The sequence below is a fragment of the Lampris incognitus genome, chromosome 5, assembly GCF_029633865.1.
Source record: "Lampris incognitus isolate fLamInc1 chromosome 5, fLamInc1.hap2, whole genome shotgun sequence".
Taxonomy (NCBI): domain Eukaryota; kingdom Metazoa; phylum Chordata; class Actinopteri; order Lampriformes; family Lampridae; genus Lampris; species Lampris incognitus.
The window spans coordinates 25,283,293-25,308,294 of NC_079215.1; the positions used below are offsets into that span (position 1 = coordinate 25,283,293).

General features: G+C 42.0%; 1 protein-coding gene across 1 annotated transcript in view; it reads left to right on the forward strand.

The window, feature by feature from the left end:
- Positions 1-429: 429 nt before the first annotated feature.
- The window catches only part of LOC130113411 (protein kinase C beta type), a 41,740-nt gene continuing 17,167 nt past the window's right edge, over positions 430-25,002 (forward strand). Inside the window, exons 1-3 of the mRNA XM_056281004.1 lie at positions 430-593; positions 1,137-1,168; positions 11,077-11,159. Coding sequence (XP_056136979.1) covers positions 430-593; positions 1,137-1,168; positions 11,077-11,159 — 279 coding nt within the window. The remainder of the gene's footprint in view (positions 594-1,136; positions 1,169-11,076; positions 11,160-25,002) is intronic.

The following is a 25,002-nucleotide window of genomic DNA, read 5'->3' on the forward strand; positions in this document are numbered from 1 at the left end:
AGAGAGGGAGCGAGAGCGATAGCGAGAGAGAAAGAGAAAGAGAAAGAGAAAGAGAAAGAGAGAGAGAGAGAGAGAGAGAGAGAGAGAGAGAGAGAGAGAGAGAGAGAGAGAGAGAGAGAGAGAGAGAGAGAGAGAGAGAGAGAGCGTGTGTCGAGCGAAGGGCACAACAATCGAGCGCAAAAAAGGGCAGCGAGCAGACGCGCGGCACGGGGACCCGCCGGAAGCAGGACCAGCCGGGCGGACAGCACACCGAGGGAGCAGTAAGCCACACTGAGGCGTACAGCGGCGGGCGTGGAGAGGAGGCGGGGGCGCCACCACCACCTGCACATTACACTGCGCTGCTCGCAACTCACTACCTCCTCCGTCTCCCCCCTCCCCTCGCCTGCTTCTTCCATCCACCCTCCTCCGCGCCGTCGCTTCCTCGTAAAGATGGCTGACCCGAGCAGCGATGGGGAGACGCCGGAGAGCGCGCGCGGCTTCGCCCGCCAGGGAGCCCTGCGCCAGAAGAACGTGCACGAAGTGAAGAACCACAAGTTCATCGCGCGGTTCTTCAAACAGCCGACCTTCTGCAGCCACTGCACGGACTTCATCTGGTCAGTGTGTGCGCGCGTATGTGTGTGTGTGTGTTTGACTGACAGGTTAAGAGAGACCCGCAGGACACAGGTGAATCACTTGCTGCTGCCACCGCTCGTATGTTACTGACTTTCACCGTCGCCTCTTCTTGCGCCAATCCCCGTTTTGTTTTGTTTTTTGGGGGGTTTCCCCCCCCCCTCCGCACAATGCGACAGCAGCGCGTTTTGTGCGTGGGCCGTCCGTGAGCGTCGGTACTCGCCGAGCTGTTGAGCCGGCCGATGTTTTACCGCATCGAACCGACATCTGTGTCGGTGACTGGAGCACAGGTGGTGGGACGGGACGCGGTGAGAGACACGGTACCCAGGGCCCGCTGTGGCAGCTGTGTGCAGATACACCGTGTAGGGCACATGAAGTCATACAGTAGGCTGCTGCCTGTGTGCGTGTTTGTCACCGAATTGGCGCTTGCTCATTGTGTGTGTGTGTGCGTGCGTGCGTGCGCGCGCGCGCGTGCGAGCGTTGCGTTTTTAAGTATTTCGGAGATTCATCTTTTCTTTCGTCCACAGGGGCTTCGGGAAGCAGGGATTCCAGTGCCAAGGTAGGTGCAGTGGTTCATTCACAAATCCCCATTCTGTTTGATTGTAGGCGTGTGAGAGAATATTCTGTGTGTGTGTGTGTGTGTGTGTGTGTGTGTGTGTGTGTTGGCGTTGTGTATAGCGGGTTATACGTGGGTCTTGTAGAAGTTCGATTCGCAAGCCAAATCATTTGGAGCTGTTGTTGTGGCAGACAACTGACCAACTCAAAGCTAGTTGCATAAGGAGCATGGGGGAATGGCACAGGCAAGGATGGTGTTCCTTAAAGGCCGAGAACAAGGACTCATGAGTAAGACGAGGGAATAGTAGAATTTAAGAGACGCTCGTCAAGTCCAGTTGTCTCGTGAGTCCAGTTGTCTGAGTCCAGTTGTCTCATTTTCGTAAAGGATAGACTGGGGATAGGCTCAAGCGGAAAAGATCTGCATGATTCATTGATGGAAAGCAATTATGGATGGCGATACAATCTAACGGGTATTTACTTTTGGAGCCCTTTGTAGCAACATAATTAGTTCCCTTCCTCCTCCTGCATGCTCTGAGATCATTTTTTGGACAAGACTCAAGCTCATCAGGTGAACTTTTAGAACAAGATAATTATGCTGCCAACAACTGTTACATGTTGGGATATGTCATACAGTATTGAGTGTTTTCTTGAGCTATCCTTTTAAGATGATTTATGTTCTTCATAAAAAAATGGGGGGAAAATCCTCGCGTGAGATAAATGTACTTGTTTGTAATGCAATCACATGACTTATTTCATGACTATTTTAAAGTTTCTCTCGAAAACTCCTGAAACAAGAAAATGCATTAGACTTAAGTGACCTGATTGCACCCCGTGCACATTTTTTCAAAAATTTACGGATGAGTGTGCAACTGCAGTGCTTAGTAAGTGTATTTTCAGTGTAAACGATATTTATGCAGAGCTCAGGTCAAGATACACACGCTTTGTTTGTTAAAGCTGCGCAAGATGGTGCATTCTCACTTCTGATAAGGAGCTGATGCAAAGTCATTCTGGCTCTTCTTGTGACTTGAGCGTTGTTGACAGTTCTTGTGATAATACAGGAAATGTATTGGGGGTGTTGAAAACTATCCCTTTAGTGTGTGTGTGTGTGTGTGTGTGTGTGTGTGTGTGTGTGTGTGTGTGTGTGTCTGTGTGTGTGTGTGAGTGTGAGTGTGTGAGTGAGTGTGTTGAGCTTATTGTAAAGGACCTCAAATTGATAACACTTTCCTTCTAACGTGCACACACTGATACATGCTACACACACAATTCTAGAAGGAAAAGCTGACTGTATCACCAAATTTGGAAGTTTTTGCAGTTGTGTTTAGGGGTGGATGGCTAATGGCTGAAAGTCTGGCTGAATTTGCAATTTGTTTGTTTGTTTGTTTTTTGTTTTTTTTTACTTTGGCAGCTCAGAGAATATTAAACACACTCTGTACAACAACAACAACATTAAAATCATTGCCCCAAGTATTCATAGACAGACTCGCATACAACCAACTGCATGTTTCAATTTGTTTATGACAATTAAATTGGATCTCTATTCACTGTGAAATTCAAAGTTTACTTAAAGTTTTGTGTTGATCCAACCTAGTTGCCAGAATAAGATGTTGGCATTTCACTTTTCTGCAAATCATGGATATGTTAAGTCTCGACATTTCTGAACCAAAAATATGTTTCATATCAACATTTCAATTTATAAAGCTGGGCGCAGCCTTAGAGATAGGGCGAGGAGCTCGGACATCCGGGGGGAGCTCGGAGTAGAGCCGCTGCTCCTTCGCATTGAAAGGAGCCAGTTGAGATGGTTCGGGCATCTGATTTGGATGCCTCCTGGGCGCCTTCCTTTGGAGGTTTACCAGGCATGGCCAACTGGAAGGAGACCCCGGGGGTAGACCCAGAACTCGCTGGAGGGACTACATGTCCAATCTGGCCTGGGGAGACCTTGGGATCCCCCAGGAGGAGCTGGAGGGCGTTGCTGGGGAGAGGGACGTCTGGAGTGCCCCGCTTAGCTTGCTGCCACTGCGACCCGTCCCCGGAATAGCGGCTGAAGATGAGATGAGATGAGAATTTATAAAGCCAGTTTTGGTGGAGTCTGTGTCCACGTCACGGGACTGTCAAGTTTCTGTCTGCGAAAAGAAAAAAAAGACTGATAATCCTTTTATTCTCAGTGGAAAATGCAATATTTTAAGATAGTTTCCGAATTAAAATGCATTTTGATAACATTTCTAGTGAGAAATGTGCATTTTATTTTCATAATCTTTGTTCAGTGACTGTATATGATCTTTAGTTTGTTAGTTATTGTGAAGATTCTTTCAGGACCCGCCAGAAAATTATGAGAATGCAACGTTGCCATCATTAAACACAACCCCAAAACTTGTTGCTACAAAACCTGCGAAAATATCCTAAATAAATAAACTTTTATATGCTTTTTTTCCCTCCAATTAAACCACCTAAATGCTGTGTAACGTATGTTTTGTGTTTTTGCTGCAGTAAATATTTCATATATATATATATATATATAATTTTTTTTGTTGTTTTTACGACCTCATTTATGGCACTATTTTGTAAACTGGAAGAACTGCAACTATGGTGCTGATTTGTATCAAGCTGCATGGTGCGGCTCAAGGGAGTTTTAGGTTTTGAAATGTTAGCGGATTTCCTAGAATTGGAAGTTGTAAATACTGAATGGAGATTACACAGAGGTTTAAGGGGATGAGAAACACATTTGTGTGATTAGATTTTAAATATCTAACTGTTAAATAGGTGAATATTTATTTTGACCATATTTGACAGTGCCCTCACTTGGTGACTATAACCCTTATGGGTGTAGACACATAGTTGAAGTCAAGAACTCTCCGTAACAGCTGGTCCCATATGGTTGGCCCAGTAAGGTGGCATGTGGCCCAGTGGTTAGCACTGTTGCCTCACAGCAACAAGGTCCTGGGTTTGAACCCCAGGCTGTCCCAGGTCCTTTCAGTGTGGAGTTTGCATGTTCTCCCCGTGTCTGCGTGGGTTTTCTCTGGGTGCTCCAGTTTCTTCCCACCATCAAAAAGACATGCATGTTAGGGTTAATACTCCTGTCTGTGCCCCTGACCAAGGCAATAGGAAGAAATAACTGGAGTTGGTCCTCGGGCGCTGCACGGCGTTTGCCCACTGCTCCTAGCTACACAGCTAGGATGAGTTAAATGCAGAGAATACATTTCGTTGTATGTATTTACAATGACAAATCAAGTGTATTCTGTATTCTATTCTATGCATGTCTTTAGCCCCTTCTGTTGCTGAATGACAACCCTTCCAACATTCACTGAGTTCAAGGTTCAGAGGTCAATTTTTCAAAGTAGGAGACATTTATAATCTTCAGAGTGACATAATGTTACTCCACAGGCTGAGACCTTTCCAATGAAACATCATTTGCGGTAATCCTTTTTGACTAATTTACAACTTTGAAGCTTATTTTCCTAATGAAATGCAAGATCTTTTTTTTCAGACCTAACCCTAACCCAAGCAGTTCAGGCCCCATACCTGTAGTAATGCCCTGGAGGGTCAGCAGGATTATAATATGTAAAGTTGACTCATTTTAAATACATCCATCCATCCATTATCCAAACCGCCCATCCTGCTCTCAGGGTCGTGGGGACGCTGGAGCCTATCCCAGCAGTCATTGGGCGGCAGGCGGGGAGACACCCTGGACAGGCCGCCAGGCCATCAGAAGCAAAATAACTAATTTCATGTATTGGGCCTCTAAAGGGCTCTTTGAAGCTAGGCCTGTGCCAATGCTTTGGAGGTCCAATGCATGATATGAAAGTTATTTTGCTTGTTTGTTTGTTTTTGTTTAGTCACCTTTACATGTTGTAATCCTGCTGACCTTCCAGGACATTACTACAGGTATGGGGCCTGAATTGCTTGGGCTAGGGTTAGGACTGAACAGAAAGCATCAGGAAACTAAGCTTCAGTGTAGGCCAAATCTACTAGTTTGGTCATAAATTATCTTAAATGACGTTAATCGCTATTTCCACCAAAACAGACAAAAAATTAAAGACATCTCATTTCATGTGTCGGGCTTCCAAAGAACTGATATTATCCATCCATCCATTACCCAAACCGCTTATCCTACACAGGGCCGCGGGGATGCTGGAGCCTATCCCAGCAGTCATTGGGCAGCAGGCGGGGAGACACCCTGGACAGGCCGCCAGTCCATCACAGGTTAAACACACACACACATTCACACCTAGGGACAATTTAGTACGGCTGATTCACCTGACCTGCATGTCTTTGGACTGTGGGAGGAAACTGGAGCACTTGGAGGAAACCCACACAGACACGGGGAGAACATGGAAACTCCAAACAGAGGATGACCCGGGACAACCCCCAAGGTTGAACAACCCCGGCGTTTGAACCCAGGACCTTCTTGCTGTGAGGCGACTGTGCCAACCACTTTGCTACCGTGCCACCCTGATACCATCAAATGTTAAAATGAAAACTTTGTCATCATAGGATTAAAATAATACATCGTTGGAAAGGTCTTGACGTGTAGAGTAACATTATGTCAGTCTGAAGATTGTAAATGCCTCCTGCTTTGAAATATTGACTTCTGAGCGTTGACCCCAGTGCATATTGGAAGGTTTGTCATTCAGCAACAGAAAGGGCTACAGACATGGGGCTGACTGTTAGAGTGCTCTTGACTTCAGCTATGTGTCTATGCCCATAAGGGTATAGTCACCAAGTGAAGGCACTGTCAGATATGGTCAAAATTAATTTTCACCCATTTAACAATTAGATATTTAAAATCCGATCACCCAAATGTGTTTCCCATCCCCTTAAACATATCAGTGTACTCTTAATTCAGTATTTACAGCTTCCAATTCTAGGAAATACATTATTTGTAAAAATTACAACTCCCTTGAGCCATGCCATGCTGCTTGATACAAATCAGCACCATAGCTGTAGTTCCTCCAGTTTACAAAACAGTGTTGTAGATAGGGTAATAGAAATATCTCCAGAATATGGTCATAAAAATATATATCTACAGAATATATCAAATATTTACTGCAGCTGAAACGTAAATTACGGGTCTTCTGGGTGGCATATTGGTCTATTCCGTTGTCTACCAACACGGGGATTTCCTGTTCGAATCCCCGTGTTACCTCCGGTTTGGTCAGGTGTCCCTACAGACACAATTGGCCGTGTCTGCGGGTGGGTAGCCGGATGTGGGTATGTGTCTTGGTCGCTGCACTAACGCCTCCTCTGGTCAGTCAGCGTGCCTGTTCGGGGGGGAGGGAGAGCTGGGGGGAATAGGGTGATCCTCCCATGCGCAATGTCCCCTGGCCAAACTCCTCACTGTCGGGTGAAAAGAAGTGGCTGGCGACTCTCTCTCTCTTTCTCTCTCTCTCTCTCTCTCTCTCTCTCTCTCTCTCTCTCTCTCTCTCTCTCTCTCTCTCTCTCTCTCTCTCTCTCTCTCTCTCGTGTGTGAGTGTGTGTGTGTGTATTTGTGTGTAAGCACTTTGAGTGGCTGTTGCAGCTAGAAAAACGCTATTTAAAATGCAACTTGATTGATTGATTGATTGACTGACTCCATATGTATCGGAGGAGGCAGGTGGTAGTCTGCAACACTCCCCGGATTGGCAGAGGGGGTGGGGCAGCAACAGGGATGGCTCGGAGAGCAGGGTGATTGGCCAGGTACAATTGGGGAGGGAAAAAAAGGGGGGGGATTACACTGCATTTAGGTGTTGATTTTTTTTTAAAGCGTATAAAAATTTATTTTTTTAGGATATTTTCACAAGCATTGTGGAAATAAGTTTTGGGGTTGTGTTCAACGTCGGAAACGCTGTCTTCCAATAATTTTCTGGCGAGACCTGAAAGAATCTTCATAATAACTAAGAAACTAACGATCATATACATTCACTGAACGAAGATTATGAAAATAAAATGTATGTTTCTTGCTAGAAATGTTACCAAAATGCATATCTTAAAATACTGCATTTTCCACTGAGAATAAAATGGATGTCAGCCATTTTTTTCTTTTCACAGATATAAACTTGACAGTCACATGATGTGGACGCAGGCTCCACCAACATTGGCTATAAGTTGAAATGTTGATATGAAATGCATTTTTGGTTCAAGAAATGTCACGATTTAACATATCTGTGGTTTGCAGAAACGGTGAATGCCAACATTTTATCCTGGCGTCTGGGTTGGTTGGTCATAAATCTGACACCGGGGCATTGTGGGGCCTCAGCTACAACTGAGTTGGAACGGGGGTGTTGGCACAGAGTTCTCTCCAGTGAACTTTCTTATTAGGAACTTTGGCTTGGAAAAGGGGGGATTAAGGGGTTGGAACAAGATCAAGCACGGAAAAAAAGGGAGCTGGAGGGAGACGGAAAGGTCCATTTCAACTGGTTGGTTGTGTGGAAAAGGGAAGTGTGTAGAGGCCTTTATGTCACACACATACCAAAAACAAAAAACAAAACATAAGCACACACACTCTGCCCAGTCAGAGCCAGAAGGAATGTTAAGTATCTAGTGTAGACTTGTTTTGACATGTGAAGAGGTGAGTGTGTATGAAAGGGTGTGTGTGTGTGTGTGTGTGTGTGTGTGTGTGTGTGTGTGTGTGTGTGTGTGTGTGTGTGTGTGTGTGTGTGTGTGTGTGTGTGTGTGTGTGTGTGTGTGTGTGGAAAAGGGTGTATTCTAACCACTGAGTAGGCTAGACCTGTTCTGCAGGTAAAGATTTTCTTTGTAATTTTCCTCTTCCTTAATTTTTTTTATATATATATAATGTGTGTGAAAGTTCACACACATCCAGAAATGTCCATGTCAGTGTAGACTGAAAAAGAGGAAGTGCTCCCTTTTGAGAGAGAGAGAGAGTGAGAGAGAGAGAGAGAAAAAGAGAAAGACAGTCCAAACTCTAATTTCCCTCTGCATCACATTGCTGTAAGGCTGTTTTCCTCTGGCCAGTGGTCTGCAATCGTGTCACATTAGCTGGAGAGAAGTGAACATTTCCCAAACCACATCATCATAGCTGATTTCAAGTTATGTAAGTTCATGCATAGCCACCGAAAACAGCATTGTATTCAAAGAGGAATTTGGCTATATATAAAAAAAAAGTAAATCGACAGGGAAAAACTGCTCTCACAAATGACCAGTGAGTAAACTAGAAAGTAGACTTCATTAGTATATTTATTCCAAGCAAGAAAGAATTGAACACATGTAACAATATTAATTTAAATGCCTCAGCTCCCAAGCTGCTTCTGAGAGTTGGTTGCAGGGTTGGCCCTTATGACTGGCATGGGCTCTTAACCATTCTGCCACAAATTGACCCGAGCTTTAAACATTTCATTGAAGTATTGCAATGTGGGCAAAGATTTTAAACTGCTCTTATCACTCTTATCCATCACTAGCTCCCTCCTTATAAGCAAAATACACAGGTTTGGTCTCTGTCACTCAAAACCATTACATTCACATCAAGGTGCACTAATTATCTGATATTGTTGAAGAAAGGTTTGGGTGTTTGGAGATGTCAAACCAAGTAGTCTTTTCTGTTCATCCTGCCAGTCAGTCTTACTGTCAGTGGCTTTATTTAACATTCCCTGTAGGTATGCTAATAGAGAAACCCTGTTGACTGTGTAACACTGCAAACATTTCAAAAAATATACCCTGGTTTTCCACAGCTTGTAAAGTTAATGTTATTGATTGTATCAGGGGTTTACAGTGGTATTATGGTTATTGATTCTTCGTTAGAAAACAACGGAGAGGGTTGCTTTCCTATTGGCTGGCTGACAGGCAAATCCGATCAACAATGGGGTTTTACAACATACATGTGACTGAGAAAATAAACAAATGGATCTTTGGATAATATTTGAATTAGCAGACGAGTACTGGCTAGTCCTTGTGCACACACAGAACATAAAGCTGAAAATAGTTCACCAGGCTGGTTGTTGGACTGTAAATGCTGTAAATCAGGAGGATATTTACTCTGTTCTGGAAGAAGCAATCAGGAAAACTATCCATAATGCAGTGTGACACAAACGATAGTAAAAATAAACCACTTGCACCAAACCGATTGTAGGCATTCGTCGGTACTCGCAGATCAGAATGTAGCATGTGCTATTTTTTTTACTGATTGACAGTGCTTACCAAACTTGGGTATGAAAAATCCACAGGATGCATGGTTAGTGTGTATAAATAATACTGAATGGTGTGTGGATTACTTAGGTGCATAAGAATATCGAGACAAATAATGCACACAAATTTAGCCTGGGTACTTTTTTTTTTGTAGTTGAGAGGACCGTTTCTCAAGCATCCTTATGCTCAAGCCAATCAAACGGCATCCGTTCTCTCTCATCCTGTCCGATATTTGCTGGGATGTTTTTTTCTCTTTAGCCCCGCTCTGATTGGCTGCTAATGCCGTCTGTCAGTGGTTGAGGCTGTGGCTAGACTTGACTTTAGGGCTCAGCCTGGTTGCTAGGCAACACACCAAAAAGACCTCCATGGCAGGTCAATGGGCCTGTCCATCAAAGGTGTGCGTGCACCCAGATGTGCATACAAGTGTCTGGGTTGACGAATTCGATTCATACAGCTCCCCCCTAAAACATAGTCCTTTCTTACATGGCTCCATTCTTAACTGTCTTCTCTTCTCTCTCTCTTTTTTCTTTTTTTCCCATCTTGGCTTCTCTTCTCTCGCCACACACACAGATGATTCCTCCTCCCCCTCACATTGCCTCCAACCCACCAACCTCTCTCTGTTTTGCTCTCTCTGTCTCTTTCTAAATTCAATTCAAAAAGCTTTACTGGCACGATCATAATGAAATACAGTATTGCCAAAGCGCTATATGAATGTTGATAGTCATACAGTTACAGTATATCCAAAACAGTTAGAACGATACATTACAATATAGAAATATTTCACAATCAAGGGAAGGAGAAAAAAGCGCTTTTAATGCGTAAGTGCAACAACAGTTTTATCAATAAACATTTTTCTTTTTCTCCCTTATTGCCTCTTAATTTTTCCCTTCTCTCATTTTCTCTTTTCACTATCTATCTATCTATCGATCTATATTCTATATCTGTCTTTATCTCGATATTTAACGGGCAAAAACACATTAGCAGTTAGTGTCTGGCTTTTTTTGTTTGCGGTCATAGTTTAAAAATGGTTCTAGGGTAGACATCTTCACACTGTGCTCACATACACAGTACTGTGTGATAGGGAGCTAGGTCAAGTCGCTGATACTTTCTGTGCTCTCTTATTTCCATTTGAAACACTGAACCTTTCGCATACAACAAGTAGCTGCTGTTAAAAAAAAGCCAGTGTCCATACCCTTGGTCGAAGTGTTCTGCTGACATGAGGTTTACACACATATACACACACACACACACAAACACACACACACATAAGAAAAGCACGATGTCAACAGCAAGAAAACTGAACCGTACTGCTGACTCGCCACAGGGCTTCATTACATTATAAAGTGAATAATTAAGATTAAACCAGTCTGTAATATCATCCTTTGAGAGAGTGTGTGTGTGTGTGTGTGTGTGTGTGTGTGTGTGTGTGTGTGTGTGTGTGTGTGTGTGTGTGTGTGTGTGTGTGTGTGTGTGTGTGTGCATTTTATTCTTCTTTATTGGGCCTTTGATATGTAGTGAATGGCTTTGTAAGGGACACTTTTGCTTAAGATAGGGATCTGTATTGGAGACAGGTAAATAACAGGTGAATAATCATATTTGACATGAAACCCATGCTACCTTTGTCAGTTTGTGGATAAGTGGTATTGTAGTGGGCATTGTCTCACAGGACATGATTTTGGGATGTTCCATGAGGATGTTGGAAAGACTAACACTGCAGGATTGACTAAGTGATGTATTGCTGCCTTTGCGTCACCATTTAACAATTTGCCCTGATGTTTCATTTGGCCTCTCTTTCTTTAGTGTGCTGTTTTGTGGTCCATAAACGCTGTCATGAATTCGTCACCTTTTCCTGCCCGGGTGCTGACAAAGGCCCAGCCTCCGATGTGAGTAAACAACATGCATTCATCCCTCCAAGATTTCTACTGTTTTTTTTTTTTTTTTTTTGTTCCATCCCTCTTTTCCTTTGCACATTTGACCGAAAAGGTGGCAGTGACAGTGCAGGTCAACCACAGAGCTCTCAGTCATACACAGCATTCACACATCTGTCATTTACAGGACCAGTCTCACTTGGTAAATGTGCCAGTTTGTAACTGAGACTGAGAGGTGCTAAAGTTCACCGAGTTCAGTTAATTGGATGATGATGTGTGCACACATCGTCATCTATCAGTTTTTAACGTGTTTATGAATGTCATAAATAATTCATTTGGTGAGATGTCGAACATGCCCACAGTCAGTCAACATCTGCCATTACAGGATGTGGTCAGTGCTAGCAATAGAAAAGTTGAGACCATGCAGCACATCATGACAAACTGTATCTATCTTTCAATGATATTCAAACAGTTGAGTGATTCTTTGCAGAATTTCACAATATACAGCTTTTAATTCAACCATCCTTGTGCCACATTCTGCCGCTCAAAGTGCTGTTCTTCATTTTGCTTGCTTTTAATAATGCAAAATTTAAAAAAACAACAACTTTTCAACATGATTAAAAATGTTTGTTAAATGTAAAAACCACGGTTGTGCCACCAAGTATGAGTGATCTTTCATTTTGAGTACTTAAATCCCGGTGTTGTTCATAAGTGAAAGTTTATCAAGCTATTTACTTCTAACATGATATGATGAGTTTGAATTTACAATTTTTTTGTTTGTTTTGGATTTTACCCCCTTTTCTCCTCAATTGTATCTGGCCAATTACCCCACTCTTCCGAGCCGTACCGGTCACTGCTCAAACCCCTCTGCAGATTTGGGGAGGGTTGCAGACTACCACATGCTCCCTCCGATACATGTGGAGTTGCCAGCTGCTTCTTTCCTGACAGTGAGGAGTTTCACCAGGGGGACGTAGAGCGTGGAAGGATCACGCTATTCCCCCCAGTTCCCCCTCCCCCCTGAACAGGCGCCCTGACCAACCAGAGGAGGCGCTAGTGCAGTGACCAGGACACATATCCATATCCGGCTTCCCACATGTAGACACAGCCAATTTTGTCTGTAGGGACACCTGACCAAGCTGGAGGTAACACGGGGATTCGAACTGGAGATCTCTGTGTTGGTAGGCAATGGAATAGACCACTACAGTACCCGGACGCCCCCAAATTTATGATATTCTACATGCATCTCAACCCTTCCCTTTGAATAAAGAAATCTTTAAACAATGCTATTTGTGCTCTGAGGCTTTTTCCCAGGTCCACATTAGGTAGGAGTGTGTTATTTGTTTTGGTTGTGCTCAGAGATGGTTGCAATTAAGAGTGCAGAGATGAGCTAAAGGTGTAGCGGTTACATCCGCCACCTCTGGCGTCATCCCGCTGGTCTGGGATTGAATCCCGCCGAGATCCTTTCTCTCCTGTATCCCCTCTTGCGGGTCTCCAGCTCAGCTTTCCCTCGGTCTGAATAAATAATAAAAAGGTGACAGACAAGACGAGTGGTTTGGCCACTTTCCTTTAAAAAAAAAAAGGAAAAAAAAACCCTCTGTTGTTCTCAATGCATTTCCTTTCCACGCCAAAGCGTTCAAGTGATGTATTTCAAACTGATCAATGAAATATCCTTTTTTTTTAAACATTTCTTTATTGAATTATTTTGTTTTAGAAAAAGGAGCACAAAACAAGGTGTATATGTGTACAAAAATACAGCACAGATGATGATGAATAAACAATAATGAATAGATTCAAATAATTATTGTTGTAAAAAAGAGGGGGGTACAGCCCTAAATGGTAATCAGTTCAATACAGTTCAACAATCCATTCATCTACTTCAATATTATGATTTTCCAGGAAGTTACAGACGATGTTCCAAATGCCCCAAAATTTGTCAAGTTTATTCTTTGTGATGTAATTTATCTTTTCTAAAGCAAAGTAAAAACTAATTCCCTTTAGCCATTGTGAAATTACACAGGTTGTTTGTTTCATCCATGAGCGGGCTATACACTGTTTAGCTTCCGAAAAGCAGATGTTGAGTAGGGATATTGCATTTTTAGAGGTCACAAAACCATCTGGGTAAACAAACATTCAATATACATAATTTGGGATTAAGAGGCACTTTATCAATGATCTGACTGGACAGATCTAGCACCTTCTTCCAAAAACAGATTGTCTGGGGGCATTCCCACAAGCAGTGGAACAAAGATCCTTCTGGTGATTACATTTAATGCAAGTATTGGGAATATTAGGTTTAAAGTGATGCAACCTAGTTAGAGTAATGTACTGTCTGCTTATCCAATTGTACTACATTAATTTAGAATGTGTGTTTGCAGACTGGGTTTGAACTAAACACCATTCTTCCTCCATTAAAGTCTCTTGCAAATCTGTTCTCCACACTTGTATATATTGTGTTAAGACTCTTTGCTCTTACTTACAAATGGATTGTATAATAAGGACACCTGTCCCCCAGGGCGGCACGGTGGCGCAGTGGTTAGCGCGGTCGCCTCACAGCAAGAAGGTCCATGGTTTGAGCCCCGGGGTAGTCCAACCTTGGTGGGTCATCCTGGGTCGTCCTCTGTGTAGAGTTTGCATGTTCTCCCCATGTCTGTGTGGGTTTCCTCCAGGGGCTCCGGTTTCCTCCCACAGTCCAAAGACATGTAAGTCAGGTGAATTGGCGGTACATAATTGTCCCTAGGTGCGTGTGTGTGTGTGTGTGTCTGTTGGCCCTGTGATGGCCTGGCGGCCTGTACAGGGTGTCTCCCCGCCTGCCGCCTAATGACTGCTGGAATAGGCTCCAGCATCCCCACGATCTTGAGAGCAGGGGATGGTTGGTTCAGATAATGGGTGGATGAATGGATCTTCTACGGTGGATAGAGGGGGAAGTTTCAGTTTCAAACTATTACACTGCTTGGCCAATATAAAACTTTGCAATTGAAGATATTTAAAAAAGTGCTTTGAAGGAATTCCATATGTGACCTTAAGTTCTTCAAATGACATGAAATCATTGCCATTATAGAGGTCAAATACCTGAGCTATACCCTGAGCTGCCCAAGTCAAATCCTGGGTCCACTCTTCCTGGCCGGAAATCATCGTTACCAAAGATTGGCGTAAATTGAGATAATTGTGTAGTCTCTCCAAAATACAAAAGAGCACTATGCCAAATCATTAATGTATTTTTAAGAAAAGGATTTTTAGTCTGTTTGATTAGCTTGCCTTTATCTGCTGAGTGCAAATATAAGTTTAGAGGAATATTCATTAATTGGGATTCCATTGAGACCCAAGTTGGTGGGTGGTCCTTCACAAAGTAAAACATTCCTGCTCTACTTTGAGCTGCCCAATAGTACCATAAAAGATTTGGTAAATTTAATCCACCTCTATCTTATGGTAAATATAACAGGGAAAGCCTGAGCCTAGGACGCTTGTTGTTCCAGATGAAGTTTGAAAAAACTTTTTTTTATTCTTTATTTCAGATCCCCATTAATCACTGCCTCATCAACGACTATTCTTCCTGCGGCCTAACAATACAACAGTTAATTTAAAAGTCAACAAGCATAAACAGAACATATATCAATATAACAGCAATAACCGGAAATATCACACAAAACTAAACTTATCAAACGGCTTTGAGCACTACACGAAATTCTATATACCCATCAGACCCAATTATACAGAAGCAAAAACAATTACTGTAAATGAGAAAAAAGATTTAATTAATTAAAATAAAGCAGACGTCACTCATAACAGAATTCAGTAAACAGACATAAAAATAGATCTAATCTAAAACAATCTCTTTCTGCTTTACATATTCTCTCAGCCTCTTCTTGAATCCAACTCTGCTGGTAATTGAAACCAAATGTTGCAGAAGTCTGTTCCAGTAGGTAATTGCCCTGTACATTACAGTCTTTTTTAAAGCATCAGTTCTGGGTTTAGGCAAGGTGAAATGACCGCCTCAAGGCATGTCGAGTGTCATAGTCATGACCATCACTCGTAAGCAACAGCTGAGAGGAGAGGCAAGCAGGTTTATGTAGCTTGTAAATGTTTTTCATAAATAGAATCAGGCTACAAGCTAGTCTCTCATTGACTGTCATCCATGACGATTCTTTATGCATTTTTTAACATTTTTCCTAACTGAACAGTGCAGAGTGAATCTCGCAGCTGTATTTTGGGTAAGCTGTATTTTATTTAGTTCTTGTTTAGATGCATTTGACCAGATTGCTGGGCAGTAGTCAAGATGTGACAAGACTAGGGATTGTATGACTTGCTTAGTAGTTGTGTTAGTTAGAAAGTAGGCACTCCTTCTAATGACTGAAATACTTCTGCTCATTTTTGTTAAAATATTATTAATGTGAGTAGACCAAGAGAGTGTTCTATTGTAACCCCCAGCAATCTGGCCTCATTAACTTGTTCAATATCAGCACCTTGCAAAGAAATACATGTGTTCCTTTCTTTGAGCATGCTTTGAGCAAATAATGAGACATTTTGTTAAGGATATATTCAGTTTCAGCTTATTTTCAGTGACTCAATTAGAAATCTGCATTAACTCATCTTGGAGGAGACTGCACAAGTCTGTGGCATTCTTTGTGGAAGCATATATTGTAGCGTCGTCTGTGTAAATTGCTGTGCGAACATTTTTGAAAATATGTAGCATATTGTTTACAAATATTGAGTATAGTAGAGCTCCAAGACAACTTCCTTGAGGAATGCCACATTGTAGTGTCTTAGTACTTGACAAAGTTCCATAAAACATGACACATTGTTGTCTGTTGAATAGGTAGCTTTTCATCCAGTCAATAGCTGAGAGTTTGAAGCCATAAGCTGCTAGTTTTATAAGTAGCAGTTCATGGTCTATGATATCAAAAGCTGCACTAAAATCTAACAGCACTGTTCCAACTAATAATTTACTGTCAATTTGTTTTAGCCAATCATCTGTCAATTGTGTAAGAGCTGTGCATGTTAAATAGCCAGTTTTATAAGCATGCTGAAGGTCAGAATTGATGCCATTAATAGAGAAGTAATTTTGAATTTGCTTAAATACTATTGTTTCCATAAGTTTACTCAATACAGGTTAAAAAAAAAACAAAAAAACAAATTGGCCTACTGTTTGGTCCAGTGAGTGATTCTTTTCTATTTTTCGGTTGAGGAGTGACCTTAGCTACTTTCCATACTTGAGCATAAATTCCTTCATTAAAATGAAATTGAAAATATGACATCTAGGACTAGCCACAATTCCAGCTGATGGCTTTAAGAGTCTACTGTCTAGATTGTCATGACCAAAGGGTTTGTTGCATTTTAATTCAGACAATAACTTTTCAATTTCCAAGATATTAGTGACCGAAAATTCAAATTCAAATTTTTTTGTCCTGCATGATATGTTTTTTTTTTATAACTGAATCAGGTAATTTACCATTTACAGGCAGCATGTTATTTCTTACAGTATTTACTTATGAAATACTTTTTGAAATAATTTGTAATTTCTAGGGACTTGGTGATGAAGCCATCACCTGATTCAATAAATGATGGCATTTTGCCCAATTTATTTTTACCCATGATTTGATTGAGAGTACTCCAAAGTTTTTTACTGTCATGTTTAATTTCTTCAATTCTAGATTGGTAGTATAGTCTCTTTTTCTGTTTATTTAATTTGGTCACTTTGTTTCTTAAAGAGCGACATGCTAGCCAGTCCTCTGAGTTCCCTGAATCTACAGCAATTCTTTTCAGTTGATCTTTTTTTCATGTCGCTTCTCAGGTCAGAGTCAAGCCAAGGTGCTTTAACAGAACTGATGGTGAGTTTTTTTTATGGGCGCATGTTTGTCACAGAGGAAAATAACTTCATAAATTCATGTAGGGCAGCTTCAGTATTAATAGATTCAAATACACTGTCGCACTGTATGTTATACAGGTCTTCAATAAATGCATTATCACAGAAATTTTTATAGGTTCTTTTATAAATAATTTTAGGCCCCACTTTGGGGACGTTAACTTTTCTTGCCATAGCAATCATGTTGTGATCACTGAATCCAATTGACACCGAAACAACTTTTGAGCATTTATTAGCTGAATTTGTAAAAAGATGATCGATGCAAGTTGAGGATAATACACCTGATTTGTTGACGTTTATTCTGGTTGGTAGGTTTACCATTTGGGATAAGTTACATACAGTGGTAATGTATGTTGTTAGCATGGCTGATAACAATGCAGAAGAGGCAGCATGGTGGCACAGTGGTTAGCGCGGTCGCCTCACAGCAAGAAGGTCCTGGGTTCGAGCCCCAGGGTAGTCCCAACCTTGGTGGGTCATTCCGGGTCGTCTTCTGTGTGGAGTTTGCATGTTCTCCCCGTGTCTGCGTAGGTTTCCTCCGGGGGCTCTGGTTTCCTCCCGCAGTCCAAAGACATTTAAGTTAGGTGAATTGAATTGGCCGTACTAAATTGTCCCTAGGAATGAATGTGTGTGTGTGTGTGTGTGTGTGTGTGTGTGTGTGTGTGTGTGTGTGTGTGTGTGTGTGTGTGTGGGCCATGTGATGGCCTGGCGGCCTGTCCAGGGTGTCTCCCCCCTGCTGCCCAATGATTGCTGGAATAGGCTCCAGCATCCCCGCGACCCTGAGAGCAGGATAAGCAGTTAAGATGATGGATGGATGGATAATGGATGGACAGAGGCAATGTCATTAAGCTTTCTTTTCATAGGGCAGTTTTTTGAGAGCCAGTCTATGTTTAGGTCTCCTATGAAGTAAAGTTCTCTGTCTGTGTCAGAAACATTCTGAAGCATTGTACAGCTTTTTTCCAGATATGCAGCGTCAGAGTTAGGTGGTCTATAGCAGCAGCATACTAGTAATAGCTTGAAATGCGGCAGCTGAATCTGAATCCAGATTGCTTCCACATCTGGCCAGTTAAGATCGCTTCTTATTTTTGATGGAATGTGATTTTGTATATAAAAGGTCACTCCTCCACCATGTCTGTTTCTATCAAGTCTAATTATATTGTAACCTTGTATAGTGACTCCAGTATTGTCAATTGATTCATCCAAATGAGTTTCAGAAATTGCGACTGTGTAATCATTTTCAAACATTATGGTACGCAACTCATTTACCTTGTTTTTCAGACTACAGATGTTCAAGTGGGTGACTTTAAGCCCTTTTCTAGGGAGTTTAGTAGCCATTTAGTTTAGGCAAAAGGACAGGGCACATTTGATTGATGTTATAACCACCAATTTGAGTTGTACGAGTGGAGCAGAGAATAGTAAAATCAGTTGTGAAGTTGGAGAAAAGAGATGTCAGACCGACAAAAAACAACAGAGTAAAAAAGAACACAAAACACAGAAACATATAACAAAACACAAAAACACGCGAATAGAATAACAAAATTGCACTACTGTATAAATTTGTCCAAATCCTTCAAGCTTCTGATCATTAAAACATTTGCCTGCTCAGGTGTACTATTTAGCTTTATGTAAATTTTGCAGTTGGAAGTCTGTGTCGCTTGTTTTTTTTTTTTTTCCTCATTGCATAGGTGCCGAGCTGTTTTGGTAATGTCAGTGTTTTTCTTGGTTAAATGTTCATTAAGGTAAACATTTGTTCCTTTGAGCATCTTAACTTGTCGCAGAAGATTGATTTTTAATTTTCTATTTGCAAATCTTATGATGATGGTTGCTGGCTTGCTTTTTTCTTTCTGGGGGTGAGGATGACAAGCTTCTATACTGTCCTAGGATATACTAATTCCCTTGTCTTGGAGGAACTCCACCACCTGCTGCTCCACCGAGTCCAAATCCTGGTCGCTGGGGCCTGCTCACTTCCCCTCAACCCCGGATTTCACTGTGTCAGCGAACGACCTGGGTCGCATCATCCAATGACAGAATAGCAATATCTGTGCTGCCAGATTTTTCAAAAACGAGTACTCTTTGAATATTGTGACAGTCTTGCCTTCCCTGGACAAATGCGTTCTGGTCAGAATGAACCATTTTTTTTGGCAAGAGTACCTCTAGTCTTCTAGCTAGTACCTTACAAAGAAGTTTGGTATCATTATTAAGAAGCGATGTCGGCTTATAAGATCCACAAAGGGTTGATGTTTTCCCTGCTTTCAACAGTAGAGTAATTGCTGCCATATTGAGAGAGGGAGGAAGGGATCTGTTATCAAAAGATTCTTGGAACATATGAAGCAGAGGCGGTATTGCTTTTGTCTGGAGAGTTTTATATATTTTAATTGGGATCCCATCTGGTCCAGGGGTTTTCCCTCCCATAATACTACATATAGCCTCAGACAGTTCTTCAGCCTTTAGGTCGAGCTCTAGAGAGAACAGGGAGTCTTCATTTAGAGGTGTGAAGTCTAACAAATCCAGAAATTCCTTTTGTTTTTGCAGAGCTGAGGCTGAATAATCTGAACTATACAAATTATGATGGAAACTCGAGAAAGCCTCATTAATTTCTTTGGGATCCGCGGTCACCACACCCTCATCTGCTTGAACTGAGTTTATTGCCCTTTCAGCTTCCAGCTTAAAGGCTTGGAGCTTACTAGCTTTTTTCACCCTGCTCATAATAAGATTGCCTCAATTTCATCAAGCTTTTAGTTGCCTTATTTATAGATAGAACATTATATTTAGCTCTTAGCTCATTTAGTTCCACAAATAACTGTTGGGAGGAATTCTGGAGAAAAATCTGTTTTAGTTTCCTTTATTCTTTTTTCAAGTTTTTTCCATTTCCACTTTAAAAGATTTCTGCTTAAAGCTTGTGAAGCTTATCATCTGGCCTCTTAAAAAAACTTTAAAAGCTTCCCATCGTACAGCAGCAGATGTCTGGTCCTTATTGTATTCAAAATAATAATCAATTTGTGCTCCAATAAAATCCATGAATTCTGGGTCCCTAAGCCAGAATGACTGAAGACACCATCTTGGGGAGTAATGCAAAGAGTTGGGCATATTCAAAATAAGTGAAACCGAAGCATGGTCCAAAATTATTTCGCTATCATACCAGCAACATGTAATTGTAGAGCTTAAAGTAGCAGAGACCAAATAGTAATCAATTCTGGAGAATGTCTGACAAGTACTGGAATAACACGAGAAGGTTAGCTGATCAGGATATTCTCTTCTCGACACATCAACTGAATGTAAATCTTTAATATACTGTAATAACTCCTTTCTTGTCCGATGATGAGAGGTATCTGTCCTCGTGGAGCTGTCTATCTCAGGTTGGAGTGCAAAATTAAATCCCCACCTATGATAAAATTGCGAGGCAAAGCAGCTAGAGATAAGAACAGGTGTCAGAAAAGGATGGGTCATCATTATTGTTCCATACACATCGACTAGATTTAATCTAATTGAAAGAATTTTGCACTGAATAATGAGGTATCTGTCAAATCGATCTTCATTAGCACTAATAAGGTGAAAAGGCGAATTATGTATCAGAGTGATTACGCCACGTGAGTGTGAACTGAAGGAAGCCGAAAATACTCGACCCAGCCATCTTCTTCTCACTCTAACTACATCTTCAGAAGTCAAATGAGTCTCCTGGAGAAAAACTATTTTGGCTTTTAATTGTCTTATCCTACTCATGACTTGTTTTAATTTGACAAGTTTGTTCAAACCTCTTACATTCCAAGAAGTGAACTGAAGTTCCGAGGACATGTTATAATATCAACCAAACTGAGTTGAGCAGATTTGGATGGGCTGGGAGAAAAGAAAAAAAAAGACAAATCAAAACAAATGTGCCTTACATAAAAAGTGTACTTCCCCAGCTGAAATACACCCACCCCTCCAACAATAAACTCATCCAAACAGCCCCAAAAGGGAGTCTAACTGTGGAGCTTAACTGGTCCAGCATGCTTAGCAATCAAAACAGAGCCCCATGTGTAACATTATCAGTAGCGGAAACAATTACAACCAAACAGCCTAAACACTTTGCACGATTTAAACCAGTTCCGTTATTAGCCTACATCTAATGCCACTGTTATTAGATAATGTCCATGAGGTAATACATACATAAAGTCAATGCTCAGAGCGTGTTGTGTCACTTGCTCCAGCCTCCTGACTGTAAAACCTTCAGTCCACGCACAAATATGCCATTTCCCCTTGAAAGTCACTAGAAGTTTAACAGGGTGAATTATTCCGTATCGCAGGTGCGGGATAGAGAGGGGGGCCAGCTCCTTCTTCGCTGTGTCAAAAACTTTCCTTCACTTGAGCGATTTGGCAGAAATGTCTGGGAAAAACATGACTCTCTGGTTACAACAAAATATTTGACCCTTGCTTCTGGCGGCTTTCATGACCCAAGACTTATCCGCATAATTTAGAAATTTTATTATCATCACCCTGGGTTGCACAGCATACCGTGAGTCAGCTTCGGCAGTTTTGCCAATTCTGTGCGCTCTTTGGTAACACTTTATAATAACTACAGAAATGGAGCATTAGTTAAGTATTAGTAACTACTGGATTCATCATTTGTAAAGCATTTGTAAAGCAAGACATGCATCAGTTGTTAGTGAGTGTGTTAATAGATGTTCATAAATACTCAATACTGCAATTCATGATTAATTCAGGTAGTTACTAGTTGTTAAGTATTTTGTATGACTTCATCTATATAAAGTGAGGACTATCTATGCCTTACAAAGCATTTACAAATGAGATTGAAAGGCCAGCATTACCTTGACATGCACAAAAGTCTAAAGGATCACTTTCTTTAGAAAGTGTAAGGACATGATTAACAAACTTTTCTTTAAAATGTATTTCTGATTTTTCCCTTTTTCTCCCAATTTAGTGGCCAATCGCTCCCTATTCTAGTTCAAATGCCCACCCTCGTACTGCATGCGTTCGCCAACTGCATCTCTCCGGCCGGCAGTCTCGAAGGAGATGCCTCCCCACTTTCGTGACAAGGCGACTCCAGGCCGAACCACTGCTTTTTCCGACACACACAGAGACGCATTCATGTGACGGACATAAGCCGACTCCGCCCCCCTCCCGAAGACAGCGCTGCCAATTATTGCTGCTTCATCAAATCCCGCCATTGTCGGATCTGACGAGACCGAGGCGCGAACTCCGGTCCCCAATAAGCAACTGCATCGACACAAAGCCGATGCTTAGACCGCTCCACCACTGCGGACGCCTTAGCAAACTATTTAGATGTAGATTTGTGCATGAATTAATCATGAATTGCAGTATTAATAAGTATTTATAAAACATCTATTAACACACTCACTAACCATTGGTGCATGTCTTGCTTTACAAATGCTTTACAAATGATGAATTCAGTAGTTACTATTCATTCATTCATTCATTAGCCGAACCGCTTATCCTGCTCTCAGGTTCGCGGGGATGCTGGAGCCTATCTCAGCAGTCATTGGGCGGTAGGTGGGGAGACACCCTGGACAGGCCACCAGGCCATCACACACACACACACACACACACACACACACACACACACACACACACACACACACACACACACACACACACACACACACACACACACACACACACACACACCTAGGGACAATTTAGTACGGCCGATTCACCTGACCTACATGTCTTTGGACTGTGGTTACTATCTTTGGACAGTAGTACATAATGGGGTCAGCCCTATGTTCCCACAGCCCAATGGTCCCACAGCCCTATGTTCCCACATTTCTAAGAATTTTTTTTTCACTGAAAATGTTGAAAATTAGGCCCTCTGTTCCCACAGCCCTATGTTCCCACAGCCCTCTGTTCCCACAGCCCTATGTTCCCACATTTCTAAGATTTTTCTTATTTCTAAGGTTTTTCTCAAAATGAAACCCTATGTTCCCACATTTCTAGGACATTTTCAAAATTAGGTCTTGTGTTCCTACATTTCCCTTCAATTTAAGCCCTATCCTCCCACAAAAATTTTTAGGAAGCATTTTATAGTAAATGAATGAGTAATTTTTTTCCACAATATTTGGTGAAGAGCTATAGCGGACAGGACCGACCCCCCCTGGTCCACAGTGTTTGCTCAAATGGCTGTTTTTCATGGAGGTGAGTTTAATTTCGGTATGAGGGTTCATCACTCCACAGCAACCCCATGTTGGAGTAGCGGTGTTGAGCTCGAGAGAGTTTGAAAGCTAGCTCTCTCCTTCAAATCGCCAGCCGCGGGATTGAGTGGCGAACCCTCAACTACCAGGGGTAGAAATGTGGGAACGTAGGGCCTAATTTTGAAAAAAACCGTAGAAATGTGGGAACATAGGGCTGTGGGAACATAGGCACGCTCCCGTACTTAACTAATGCTTCATTTGTGTAGCTATTATAAAGTGTTACCTGCTCTTTCAATCAGCAGGGGCTCTGGGAATTATATTCACCAAGCACCTCAGGGATCCACTTTTCCAAAAAAGTATGCACATCAGTCCCATCCTGCTTCTCTGGCAGACCCACCAGGCGAAGATTAGAACGGCAGTCTCGGTTTTCCAAATCGTCCATTTTAAGCACTAACGCTTCAATCGCCGCTTTCATCATAGTGTTCTGGTTTCTCAGGGACTCAATATCATTGTGGTTGGTGCTAATTCTGTCTTCAGCTTCTGCATTACGCACCGTGACTGCCTTTAATTCGCCCTGTATGCTCCGTATAGCGTTTAATAGCCCATCAAATCTCGATACGAAGTCTTTTTCCATTGTATGAATAGCGTTAAGGATTTGACTTGAGCTAGCTGCCACAGCCGCACCTTCTTTGCTAGCATCGGTGCTAGTTTGCTGCACTGGGTCGCACATGGTGTCTGATTTTGTAGATTTTTTTAGCCTTTGCTGATGGTTTTGGTGCCATTTGAGCAGCTACGTTACTTTAAACAAGAAATTGTGACAGTTGACAGATTTTGTATAGGCTATCTGGTTGCTTTATTCCCCAAACTTTTCCGCGGAGCTCTGACACACGTCCGCTCAGCACAGTGCCATAACCGGAAGCCCAATGAAATATCCTTTTGATTTGAAACAACACATGCAAAATCAGAATATATGAACCCCCCCCCTTTTTTTTTTTTGTTGTCGCCATTAGACAATAATCTCCTTTTAACTGTGCTCGTTTGCGTTTGCCTTGGGTGCATGCAAAAATAACTATTCTTGAAGCATGTGCAAGGTGCAATATCTAGGTCCTGCTACACCTGCAGAGGGAGTGGGTGTGGGCCAGTTTAGGATGGCTGTAACTATCTGTTAATCAGTGATGCTGATGTTAATCAGTGACTTTTCATACGGTCACTAATTAAATGTTTTTCCTTTAAATGACATGGCTATTAATATACAGTTTGCAAAGTCAGCACTCGCTCTGTGTGTGTGTGTGTGTGTGTGTGTGTGTGTGTGTGTGTGTGTAAGTGCAAGGGAACACACACACACACACATACACACACACATGTACAGATGACCTCTGTCCTTTGCTTTGTTTGCTGCCGTGACTGCCAAAAAACAAGTAGAGCAATTTCACTGAAGAGGGAATTTTGCTGCCTGGCTGCTTTAGTGCAGTGAACCAATTTCTCCACGTCTCTCTACCGCTCCCTCTGTCTCTCTTTATGTGCATCTCTCTCTCTTTCTCTTTGTCTCTCTCTCTTTATCCCTCCGTCTCTCTTTATCCCTCTGTCTCTTTTTGTCCGTCCGTCTCTCTCTCTCTCTCTCTCTCTCTCTCTCTCTCTCTCTCTCTCTCTCTCTCTCTCTCTCTCTCTCTCTCTCTCTCTCTCTCTCTCTCTCTCTCTCTCTCTCTCTCTAACTCTCAGGTAAATTATATTGAACCCTCAGTCATGCTCACAGTGCAGCGGTGTTGAACGTGGTCACTGATGTTCAGCCTCTGAGCACATTAAAAAAAAGATTCATGCATTTTATCAGGGACAATGCCTCGTGATACTAAACCCT